Genomic DNA, 13,291 nt, shown 5'->3' on the forward strand with positions numbered 1-13,291 from the left:
TATCCTACGCACCAGTCGTCTTCCTGCTTGTTGTTTCCTTAGTAGTTTCCAGCTAATCCCGTCGACCGCCTACATGCTTATCAATTACTTCTCCATTCATTAGCAATTAGGAAATGCATTGAGATTCAGATTTTTCCGTCTGCGGCCGCGGAACCGATGTGTATTCGGAAAGCAGAGGACGAACCTAAAGCGTTACTATTCAATTCAAGTTACTTGTATAGTTTTCCACAGAGTTTTATCCTGTGTGACAATAATCATCTGTATCCGGGACGCAAGTGGGAAAGTTTTAAAAAATACAATACAATAAAATTTAAGATTGGACTTTTTTGTCAGGCATGTAATTTATATCCTTGGCATATTTTCGCAGGAACATTTAATCTGTTGTAAATTGTCATATGCTTACATAGCCATGGTGTGCGTTACATATTTATAATGCTCCAGTATTTTCTGATTATAATCCACTATGGAATCCGAAACACACAAGTTGTATATTACTCTTCTTTTGTCATACTTTCATCTGAAACGGAGTCTACTTGAGATTAATGGCGAATACTGGGCTGCATTGCAAATTAAGAGTTGGCTGCTTATGTGGCTTCCTCCATTTCCGTCTGACTTTGGCCTACACATAGCGACAACTTTCCGTTATATTATTTACTTCGATATAACCTACCTGATATTTATTTAGGGCATAAGTGTTATAATTAGGCTATCTCTAGACTGTAATAAAAATCACATCCTAAATATAAATGTGAATTTAACTGACGGGAAACTCGTGTTCTGAGAAATTACCGAGGACTACTCTGTCAATTAATTACCATTGTTCAACTGCAGTTACGACTACAAGTGGTAGCCAAAGGGAATAAACATTGGCTCACATGACACAATTATGCTGCCCGCTGATGCGCTCAGCCATTGACAAGGTTATGCCTGAATAGATCAAGCTTTAGGTGACCCAGACGATGCCTGTATCGGGTCGGCTCAAGCTTATTTTGTAATCATTGTCTTCGAGGGCACTGTTACAGGCTGATTGATTTAAACAACGGTAAATAAAATGGAATGAGAAGTCATACCGTTTGTGTCAGTCTAAATAGTCCAGATGTGTGCTATGTCTTCAGAATACTGGCGCAACAACCGATTAACATGAATGCACAACCATGCGTTTATTTTTTCTGTGTCATTTTCTGTGTGGTGAGACATGAAGCCTCATTACCACCATCGTTAATTCCAGCAACTGACGTTAGTTAATTTGGTTTGTATCACGGAATCAACTATATAGTTAATTTGAGCATTAATATAGGCCTACCCTATCAGGTCCGTGGTGCGAAAGAAAAGACACTAGTGCGTCCCCCAATCCCCTGTGCCTCGGTAGCACCTGTTTGGAAACAATTAAGAATGTGGAAATGTCACAATTAAAATGGAAGCGTCTGTCCCGGGCCAATATACAGAACAGCAGGGGGCAAGAGAGACCCTTTAACGACCTCTTCCTGAGTCCCGAGACGATATTCAAATTGCCCAGCGGGGCGGGACCTTACCTGAGTTTTAAAGACTGACCGTCAGACTTTTACTGTACTTGCCCAAAGCAATCTGACTGAGTAACACAAAACCTGGGCTGCGATCCAACGGCAGAAGTCAAAGGACCTTTTTGAGGATTTATAACTAACAAAAAATAAATTTCTTACTTAGGCTACTTATATATGGTAATGGATGATTAGTACGTTCAAAAAAATATGCCTTTTTATAAAGAAGTTAATTGCATCAGTATTTGTTCAGTAGTCAAGAATATACAGGGACTTGATGTGGATCGTGTAGAATAGGTTAAACTTTTTACCATTTTGAGGAAATTGGACACCTTTCGAAAACGCGGATCTTACATAAAATTTGTTTGCGGGAGCCAAATGTTTGCAATTTTCTAGCCTAGGCAGCTGAAAACTTCGAAAAGCAAACTCGAGCGGTTGCAGACTTCATTTTGTTCCAGACTTTTCCCCCCAGAAAGACGTTGTAATTGGGGATGTTGAGTTCAGTGAAGATGGAGTCTCATGAAATTCCCGAATGGAACGCTTTCTACAGTGAAGCGAGCGAAGTGAGTAATGATGACTGATCCAAGTATTTATATTAACAAAGAATGTCACTGTTTTAATGTTACTGTTTATATTGTCGGTTTTTAGCGTAAATATTTCCCTCAAAATGTTTCCATGCAAATATATATTTTTTAATTATTTTTTCTTGCTTCTAAAAAAACGTTTCAGTTTAAGTGGTAATGTAGTTAAGTTTATTAAAAACATAGTTCCATAGAATATAACATTCAAAGCGAAAAATAAAATATAACATTTGCGAACGCAAAATTCTGTAGATCCCCATTTGTCTACATTCCTTGTTCATAATTTAAAAGGGGAAAGAACGCATAACGGTGAACTATAAACGGGGGATGTCGATAAATGCTTATCAACAATTTTTTTGCATTCGTAAAAGTTATACTTTATAATTTATTTTCTAAAGTGTATAGTCCTATGTTCTGATAATTTCCCCATATTTTAAAAATGCGTTTGTCACAGACGTAGGCTGTATTGTAGCCTACGTGTTTAAGAGAACACATTTAGAATATAGGCTAGCTACAGTTATTTACGAGAATGTATATACAAAAATAAACAAAGGCAAACAATTTAAATACAACATAATGGAAAGCCCACAAAACTAATAATCAGGTCCATTGTCGTCGGTTATTAACAATGTCCGTTATATGATTGAACAGTATAGCCTAATTGGGCTATATGTAGGCTATATATAAAATAGGCGCATTGAAAACGGTTTAATGAGAACTGTCAGCTTTATGTTTCCAAAAATTTAGATTCAAGGAAATGTATATTTTTCAATATTTAAGTAGGCCTACAGCCGATATGGGCTAAACACTGTCTTGATTATACGAAAACTATAAGCGATAGTTAGAAGCGATTTTTGTTCATTCCCCCCACTTACTCCGCGTTTACCTGGGGTTTTTCAGGTATTTCTGGACTATAAAATATAGAATATGACCCATATATCCAAAGGTTTTGTGTTCTATCCTAACATGCGAAATAATACATTGACTATCTTTATGTTTGTATTATATGTATGTTTGTTATATGTGTAGGGCGGTTGTTTTATTATATTATGTTTTGGATGTTGTATTGCACACCTGATAAAACATTTTATTTTGCAATTTGTTCAAATACCTATCGGTTAGGTGTATTTCCTCTATATTAACCAGAATAAATAGTTTCACTTCTTTCTGTTTCATTCATTTTACATTTTCTAACAATGGCGCGGACGTCTTTCTTTTACAAATGATACAGATGATACACACATTCACGAGCTGCATAACTGCGCAATGAGTAACAATAGCTGTACAAGGAAATAGACGTTTTTCTATGCTTGACGAATAGTTACCTACTGTTTGATAAATTCGCCGTTTAATTTGTTTTTTAAGTTTCTGATGTCAACTAAACGGTGGTTAACGCTTTTTACCATTTTTATTCACCGTCTCCCAATGTAAAATCTTTAATGAAAAAGGTATTTTTTCTATTTCACTTTTAGATGTACCCCTCACCAACAATGAGCTCCACCCTGAGTGCCATGAATAGCATCAACGGCTATATCAATCTGAACCCTGGTGGTTCAGCTGCAATGAATATGGGCTACTCCAGTGGGGCTCTGAGCGGCAGCCCCCTGACCTCCATGAGCGGGAACGGCAACCACATGAGCGTCTCGCCCATTACCACGTCCCTCAACCCCGGCTCTCTCACCCAGCTGGGCTCCCCAACTCCCTCCCTCGGCGCCCTCCCCCACTACCAGAACATGGGCCAGCCCATGGCCCAGCTGGGCTACCCATCCCCCACCTCACTCAACCGGGCCAAAGAGATGCCCAAGCCATACCGCCGGTCCCTCACCCATGCCAAGCCACCCTACTCCTACATCTCGCTCATCACCATGGCCATCCAGCAATCCGGCAGCAAGATGCTCACGCTCAACGAGATCTACCAGTGGATTATGGACCTGTTCCCCTACTACAGGGAGAACCAGCAGCGCTGGCAGAACTCCATCCGGCACTCGCTGTCCTTCAACGACTGCTTCGTCAAGGTGGCACGCTCCCCGGACAAGCCGGGCAAGGGCTCGTACTGGGCCCTGCATCCCAACTCGGGCAACATGTTCGAGAACGGCTGCTACCTGCGCCGGCAGAAGCGCTTCAAGATCGAGGACAAGTCTGGTAAGAAGGGGTCAGGGAAGTCCCAGGAGGGCGGCAGCAAGGCGGGCCTGCAGGAGAGCCTGCAGGAGGAGCACAGCCCCGCGCCGGGCTCCGAGGGGCCGGACTCGGCCCACTCCGACAGCTCCCACCCCGGCTCTGCCTCCGAGGAGCAGCAGCCCAGGAGCCTGGCCCAGCTGGACTGCCCCCAGCCCCTCGTCCAGAGCTCCACGTCCATCTCCTCGGCCCAGTCCTCCGCCACCTCCTCCTCCGTCCACCACCTCCATTCTCAGGCTGCCGGGGGTGGGCACCTCCTCCCCGGTGCCATGCACCACCTGGACCTCCAGCATGACCCCCTCAAGTCCATGGATCCGCACTACAACTTCAACCACCCCTTCTCCATCACCAATCTGATGTCCAATGAGCAGAAGATGGACCTCAAGTCCTACCAGGACCAGGTGATGGCCTACAACGGCTATGCCACCGGCTCACCGGTGGCCGCCAAGCAGATCTACGACAGCCCCGGGCCGTCCTCCCTGGACTCGGGGGCCTACTACCAAACCCTCTACAGCAGGTCAGTTCTGAATGCCTCGTAACCTCACTGACCTCTGACCCCAGAGTCCATTGGTGCTGTCAGGGCCCTAATCAGCAAAAGAATCCAAAGAGTGCAATGGAAATATAGTGTCTATTCCCTCAACTGAGACTACTGGTAAACAGAAAGGGAAGAGTACCAACCCAAATCCCCCCCCTGGAAACATTGCATTTGTATATTTTGCGAGGGGTGGGGGCCTGCAGACCATTACACCCCATATTAAAACTGAGAGGTGCAAAATGAATCCCGAGGTATCCCCAAGACCCCTCATCATGGAAGAAGCTGGACAAAATCCAAACATGGAGGGCTCGTCCTTGTACACTGTCTGTGTTGCGTGTAGTTGTTACTGGACCGTAAGCTGGGAGCTGGTTTACTCAACAGGAAGGACGGGGGAGGGAACGTGCGGCTGAATGTTCAGCAGTGAATCAGCTCTCTGTCAGAGTGGAATCAAACCTGATAGAGTGCATATTATCCTTACCTGACTCTGTGAGAGTTGATTTAGCATTGAGCATTTAGCCTTGTGGAGGGATCTTCTCAGGCTTGTACAAAACTGTAAATATTCTCAGTAAGGAGCTTCATTTATTTATAAAGGGAAGAAATTAATATATCTTGTACAGTGCTGTGTTGTAGAGTTTTTAAAAATGTGAAAAGGAATAAAAAAAAATAATAATCTGAGATTGTGTAAAACTGAAGTGGTTCGGGTTACTGTTTTGAGCAGTAGTTACTGCATTACAGGGAGTTTGTGATTGTGTTACATCATGGTGGTACATTCCATTTTCAAAAAAGAGCATGCTGTGTTTTCAAGATGCATTCATAAATGTGTGTGTATGTATATGTGTGTGACTGTATGTGTGTAACAGGCCATGTGGGCAGTGTCAGAACACTGCAAGAAAAGTTTTAAGGATTTATGCTTCTCCTTGCTTCCATTTTGAGCAGTGAATGTATTTCTGGTTGAAAGATTTTATGATATAGAAAGCACAAAGAAAAGGACATGTGGGAAGGTGAATCTGAGATATGGACCTGTTTGGAGAAACTGCATATGGATGTGAAAGCGAACAGAGATTGGTCAAATGTTTTGTTTTTTTTTTGGGTTTTTTTTTAATACATGATTTTTTAAAAACTGTGGTAAAGCTATCTTTCTGAAGACAATTTAACTATTAAGGGCCAGAGACATGTTACTCAGGTTTTTTAAATAACTAAGTGGGAATTTGAATCATCTTCGTTTGATTTGAAGAGTGTCAGTTATACAGTTACAAAGACAGAGTCAGAATGAAAAAGCTCAGTGGGAACCATTTACTTTGCACTAGTGTTCCAACCAATTTGCACAGGACTGGTCACGACACATTGCTTTACAACAATACCTTCCAACTACCTTATTTCAAGTCTTAGCTAAAACCATAATTCACTTGATCTCCATGGAGATTTAGAAGTGATATGTAGTTCTTTTTCTTTTTTTATCAAACAAAAAAATTGGCTGGTCTTTAAAGATATGGGACTCAGTTGAATTGACAAAAAGGCAAGGTTTCAGGAGAAAATAACAAGGACTACAGTTTCAGGTCACTCAATGTTGTATTTTAGTTTCAGGGGCAAAATAATGTTTATTTAAAGTGTTTTGCTTTTCAAACATGGAAGAAAGGTGTGTTAATATATCTACATTTCTTGGTTGTTTTACTGTTTGGATATTGTGGTTGATGTTCTACTTTTATGTTTTTTTCTTATTAAAAAAAAACAAAACTATTGGGAAAATGCTGTCAAGTCTGTTTTTTCAAGAAACTACCATTGTCAACAACAACAACAACAAAAAAATGTACTAACTGCAAAGAGCTCTGTAGTTATGAACCTGCTCAGAAAGCCTCCTGACATTCGGACATGGCCGTGCTCATGCACGGATCCGCTGGAGGCTCCCAGATGGTTGTCAAAATGGCTCCTCTGCCAGTAACTCTCACATGCGACTTCACCGCTGCACAGACTAAACATTCCTCCGGCTTTCGCCAGCCTTCAGACCCCGTAATAAACCTCGTCTGATGACGCGGCGTCAGGACAGCCAGTGAACCCGTCAGAATAACTGACAGCACAAAGGAGCGGGGAAAGGAGAAAGCTCTACGTGCAAATTTTTATAAATTAATGAAAAAATAATATTTTTTTATTAATAAAAAATAAAAATCCAAAAAGGACCCAGATCGAATGTGACCTTCTCTGCAGCATTAGAATAATGGTAATTATTGTGGCTTAAAACACTTCTAGCATACCTTTGGTTTTTCCTCGGGTTCCTTTCAAGATGAGCTAAAATAAGACCTAAAATGGTTTTGTATAGCGCAAATAATAGGGCATTCTGTGCACCACTGACACCGCCTGAAGTAGAGAAGGGGTGTCCTAATGGGCCACGTCATATATAAGGCTGTCCATTACTAGGACCCCCAACAAATGGTAATGGTAAATGGACTGCATTTATATAGCGCTTTTATCCAAAGCGCTTTACAATTGATGCCTCTCATTCACCAGAGCAGTTAGGGGTTAGGTGTCTTGCTCAAGGACACTTCGACATGCCCAGGGCGGGGTTTGAACCGGCAACCCTCCGATTGCCAGACAATCGGTCTTACCTCCTGAGCTATGTCGCCCCAACAGGATTGTAGTTTCATTAAAAATACATATTGTAAAACTTAAACTGAAAAAGAATATGAATGTAGTTATTGATCAATTATTTTTGCCACATTAATAAGACATGCCGTTAAGACTTTTTGTTTTTTACTCTGGAAAATGTGATTTTATAGATTAATGACAAGATATTATTGGAATTTCATGTTAGTGTGTCCCCTTCTAAGCATAACAAAGCTTCAGCAATGCAGCATAAAAGTACAGCGAATTGGAAATTGGAAACAATAACTACAGCACAATAAAACTGCTATATACATACAAGTACATATCAAGTATATATATATATATATATATATATATATATATATGTATGTATATAGCTTATAGAATCCGCTTAGTTAACCATTACACCAAAAGTGCCATTGGTCCATACTAAGACATTTCTTCTGGCCTTAAACCATTCCAGTTTTTCTTACATATAATCACGCAAAAATGAGATAAAAATTTGATTGGATTTGATTTGATTGTGTTTGTCCAGTGCTTCGCTTGATCAGAAGCAGGTGTAAAAAGCATTAAGAGGTCCATAGCAGTCTCTGCCCATCCCATTTCCCACAGTATCACACGGGGGTGTAGAACTATTATATCATGTCACGTCACAATGTAGGAAACTTTTTCAGTCCGCCTGTACATTACAGCTTAGGCAAGGAGCGTATGGAGCAGAGAAAATGCAGACTATGACCTGAGAACTAGAACCCAGATAACTCCCAGTGACTCGCGCACAATGCGCGGGGAGTTAGCGATAAGATAGGCAAGTGCCACTGATACGGTTTCCAAAGCTACACAATGACAAAAGTGGAACAGGGACAGGTTCCCTACCTTCTCATAATTAACAAACAGTAGAAACCACGTGGTTATTGTGATTGCAGTTGGATGTATGGATATTTAACTGAACTGGCCATGGATATTTATTCGGTTCAGCAGAGAGCTAAAGGTGCTCCTGAGAACCACCCCGAAGTAAGCGTTTTGCCTTGGAGAAGCCTATTACTGAAGAATCAATACAGACGAGGAAAAATGTAACTTGAAAATATATATTCCACGAGAGAGAGAGAGAGAGAGAGCGAGAGAGAGAGAGAGAGAGAGAGACTAATAAATGTTCTTGTTTCAGCCCCTATGTCGAACGTGTGTTGAAGTGATACAAGCAACCTGAATGTTTTTATTGGTGTAGCCTACATGACAGTTTATGCAGCCCCAAATCCCACAGAATAGGGAAGACAGTAAAATTACTACCGTAACATTGACTTCCTGCTGCCAGCCGATTTACCCGCCCGTCTATTCGTAGGGGAAACGGTAGAACCGCGACGCTGTAAAACTGATAGCAAAGATTTATTTCCAATAAACTACGGGCGTAAACTTGTCTATCTTGTGTCCATCGGCTGTAGTGTTACGGTAGGCTAAATGAGCTTTCAATCGGCAACATCTCATGATATTTCTAAAGTATTAAAAAGTGACAAATTATAAACAATAGACTATTCGAAAATGGTCTGATAAATTACCAGAATAGCCATTTGTGTGATATCAGGCATTCTACATATAAACCGTACGTTTTTCGACGACATTTGAACAGCTTAAAATTAAAACGAACGAACGAAAACGCCATTTGTATTTGCTTAAGAAGGCCGCTTTATGTAATCTCCTTTTGGAAAACATTTGTTATTTATTGACGAATGAACTCAGCAATATCGATTTTTTTTTGCTGAGGCCTGTTACTCTGAGCGCAATTTTCTGCAGGCTAATAACAAAGAAGGATATTACCATTGGCCAATGGTGTCAATCACCAGATAACTGGCAAATTTCATGTGACTTAAATTATGGGAGGGAAGGGGCGGGCGATACAGGCTAATATTTAAATGTCCGTGTCCGCATCCTGTATGCTGTCCTGTATCCTGTACATCGCATAAATGGATACAGTGTGTTTACATTCCCTAGTGTTTTGAAACAGAAAGAAAAATGATACAGGTGATCACGGAACGGCTTAGTCCAAGCTCGAGGCTATTGACTTTATTTTATTTGTTTGCGGTTTAAATGCCACCTGAATTATATGTAAGTCAGACGAATGACACCAGGGAAGACAGATAGGGCTAAATAGGTTGAAAATTAAAAGGAAGAATTATCTTTGTTTATGGGTCTTAATTAAATATATTATCCAGTCATGTAGGTGGCTCGACCGTTGTTAATACTGCAGCTTAACGATGGCTTTTTGCCAGGTGCTCCTCATCAAGCAGGAAGCAGGGAAGACGTGAATGTTATCAGCTATGAGATACAATAAATACATTCTGCTTTTCTGTAATGTTTCGTATCGATGGATAACTTACTTTTTTGTTTTAAATTGGTGATAGTCACCTGACATACAAATTAATGTGTGGAACCCAAATAAGTTTTTTTTTTTAAATGCAGCATTTGCTTGATTTCTCGATTTTGTTTAACGCCCACACAAACATGCTTCCAATAAAGTGTTGCGCAGTGTGCAAGTCAGCCAACATACACGAGACTGGCGGCGAGATAATATTCTGGACTTTGCTCTTTGGGTTGTGGGTGTTGTTAAGTGGCTTCTGATAAAAACCGAGCTGAATAGAAATACGGAATGGACCTGAGCAGATTGCATTTCCCGGTGAAAAGGCGTTGGGTCAATCTGGGCTTGATCGCTATGTCAACAGACACCGAGGTGCAGACCTGGCGTAGTTTCCTCGCGTGGGCTTCGGTCAGAAAGTCCACAGCAGGCCAACAAGTAGTCTACCATCGACAATACAGAGACATTCTTCATCATGGTAACATGTCCTCATGGTAGCTGTAACACTACTAGTAGAACTGGGCTGTTTCTATAGTAGCAGAAGATATAACTCATGCAGCCAAGAGTAGTATCATTAGTAATAGTTGCCAATGAGGCTACTAATAATAGCATAGACAGTAGAGGTAGTCAAATTAGTAAAAAGTGGTTCTAGAAGGAGCAATTGCAGTTTTCATGGTCAGGATTACATTTTTTGATGTCTCTGGGTACTTCTAAGCAAAGTATGAAAATAAACGTTGTGAGAGATGTTTGTTTTGAGAGGGGAACGCGTCTTTCTTCCTTGGCTAAAACCCGCTGCAAAGCCAAATAAAGGCAGGGGCAAACGCGACGGGCCCGCGTGTGACCAGGTGAATTCTCATTGGTCGGGTGTTGATTCACGAGACAGAAGACAGTGGCTGTCAGACCGGGCCGTGTTGTCTTTAGGTCTAGCCCAAGCCGACGCTCTTTCCCTGTCCACATGGACCCCATATGTTTCTGGAATCCTCAGAGAGCCTCCTTCCTGGCTTTGGCGCACGTATCCTGTGTTACCCCAGGGCTAAGTGCTAAAGGACCAGGCCCCGCTGCGCTAGGTCCTCTTATGTCTGTCAGAATCAGAATTTTGTGAGGTGCAGGATACATATCTGTACCCAACACTTAACTTGGAGGCCCCACTCAGTATTGGGTCACAGAATGTTGGGTTACTCTGTTCAATTGGTGGTGTAGGGACCAAAGTGTCCCACATGTACTTCTTGGCCCTTTGATCATTGAGAAGAAAAAGTATTATTCAGATGAATTTTTTAAAATTGTGTCGAAAACAGTTTCACAAATTAAGCCACTGCCACTGCACGCCCATCATGAGTGACAGAATTATAACCATAGATACCACATAGACGGCACTCGCTTTATTGTTGAGTACATCTTCTGAGGAGGCTCAGTGAAAGGTTTGTATGTACACTTTAAAAAGAATCTGGTCCTCAGGAAAGTGTGAACAGCAGCAGATTAAACTACTGCCTGTCCCCTTTATGACAAAGCATCTTACTTCTTTTCTCTTTATCTCCAAACACCAATTGATCATCTGTCCATTGCAATTTAATTCTTATAAACAGAAGATTTTACAAGTAGAGAAATCCTTGTCAGCAACCCCCATGAATGAAGTACAGAATGCCTCTTCTGGTTGGAGCTGGTGTGCGGATTCCTGTGCAGTGTGAGGGGTGGTAGGCAGATCTGGGAAACCAGTTGGATGAGTGCTCCACAGACTCCTGCACCGAGCCCAGGAGCTGCATGCCCTGGTGGAGAGGGCATGTGGTGGTGACAAAATGTGGAAATGGAGTTCCATCAGGACTGAGATGGATCAGGGTTTGCTTCTGTTTAACGATTTGTTTATCTTGTCTGTTCAGCTCCATCAGGGCTGAATTGAGTCGATTCCTCCATAGATTCTGTACTGAGCAATCTTTGCAGATGTCTGCTCTTTGAACATTTTGTTTATGTGACAATTTTTCTCCTGGACAGTGTCTGTATCTTCTGCTTGGCTCAGAAACTTCATTTATCATCTAAATATTTGAGAAATGACTAATTTCAGACTAATTTCTTAGGAGCTGAGATGTGATTTCCGGACAACCTTCGGACTTGTGCCACTCCCATGTCTACAGGAAATCTTAAGGGCTGGGTTTTAGTGGCCTTACGGAAACGGCACCAGGCTACCCTCGCCATAAACGTGTGATGTCATAACACGTCGTAAACGTGTGATGTCATAACACCGGCGCAGTCAGATGAACTTGCCTCTCACTCTGCTGAGATATGAGACCTGACCCACTGACAGACTTCTGGAGAGAGGCTATCAGCATAGCAGCTGTAATCCAGGGGTGGGTGGGTTGGGGGGTTTGGGGGGTTGGGGAGGGGGCGGCAGGCTTTTTTAGCTGGTACCACGAGTGGCCTTGTCCTGCCCCCCACCACAGAAGTCGCAGTGTGGTGGGACAGGCCCTACCGCCCCCGTCACTGGGCTGTTACTGGGGTTTGTTTTCATGCCGTGGCAATCACAGGCCCCCCTCGTTAGCACCAATTAGCAGCGGCAGGAGCCCAGCTGGGGCTGATTACCAGCGCGCCACCGTCGCCTCGGGTTACGGGCGCGAGGGGCTAGAAACAACACCCTGGCGGCAAAAAAGAGGGAGAGCAGGACCCAGAGAGCAGGACCCGGCAACAATCCAATCATTCAGACAGGCAAATCAAACAGCTCTCTCTCTCTCTCCCTCTCTCTCTCTCAATTCAATTCAATTCAATTCAATTCAATTCAATTCAATTCAATTCAATTCAATTCAATTCAATAAGCTTTATTGGCATGGTAAGGGTACACTTACATTGCCAAAGCATTCACTCACATGACAAATATAACAGACAGGCAATAACAATTTAACTACAATAAACAGAAAAAATATAAAATCCAGACAATCCACAGAAATAAAATTCTACATCTAGAACATAACACATACAAAGTGTCAATTAACTATAATAATATTACTTTTCTGGTGTCAATGTTACTCCCTGTCCCTCAGTTTGTGGCAAGTGGCAATGTATTGTGCTGCCAAATCTACACATTCCCTTCTTTCTCCCAAAAGGAATGGCAGCTTCTCTGTCTCTGAGTGCATCTCAAATTGTGGGCAGATTTTTTTCATTTTGAGGAAGAACAGTGACCTTGTCTCTCTGTATTTCTCACATTTTGTGAGGAAATGAAGCTCTGTCTCCACCTCTTCAGTGTCGCAAAGTGAGCACAACCTGTCCTCTCTGGGCAGCCAGGTCTGCCGGTGTCTACCTGTCTCGATAGCCAGGTTGTGTTCACTGAGTCTATATCTTGTCAATATTTTCCTTGTTTTTAAGTCTTTCACTGTGGTCAGGTAATCTGCCACAGTGTACTCTCTTTTTAGGGCCCGATAGCATTCTAATTTGCTTTGTGTTTTTGTTTGTGTGTCCCAATAGGTGATGTAATTTTCTTTATGTTTTGCTATAATTTGGTTGACTCTAATTGTTTGTATGTTGCTGTCTTGAGGCTGCTTTGTGTTAGTAGGGGTTA

General features: G+C 42.1%; 1 protein-coding gene across 1 annotated transcript; it reads left to right on the top strand.

Moving 5' to 3' along the window:
- Positions 1-1,554: 1,554 nt before the first annotated feature.
- On the top strand, positions 1,555-6,554 carry foxa3 (forkhead box A3). The gene is made up of 2 exons (XM_035383978.1): positions 1,555-2,080; positions 3,571-6,554. Exons 1-2 carry the CDS (start codon positions 2,009-2,011, stop codon positions 4,810-4,812), a joined length of 1,314 nt encoding a protein of 437 aa, XP_035239869.1. The 5' UTR covers positions 1,555-2,008; the 3' UTR covers positions 4,813-6,554.
- The last annotated feature ends 6,737 nt before the right edge of the window (positions 6,555-13,291 follow it).

Source organism: Anguilla anguilla, chromosome 12, assembly GCF_013347855.1.
Source record: "Anguilla anguilla isolate fAngAng1 chromosome 12, fAngAng1.pri, whole genome shotgun sequence".
NCBI classification, from domain to species: Eukaryota; Metazoa; Chordata; class Actinopteri; order Anguilliformes; family Anguillidae; genus Anguilla; species Anguilla anguilla.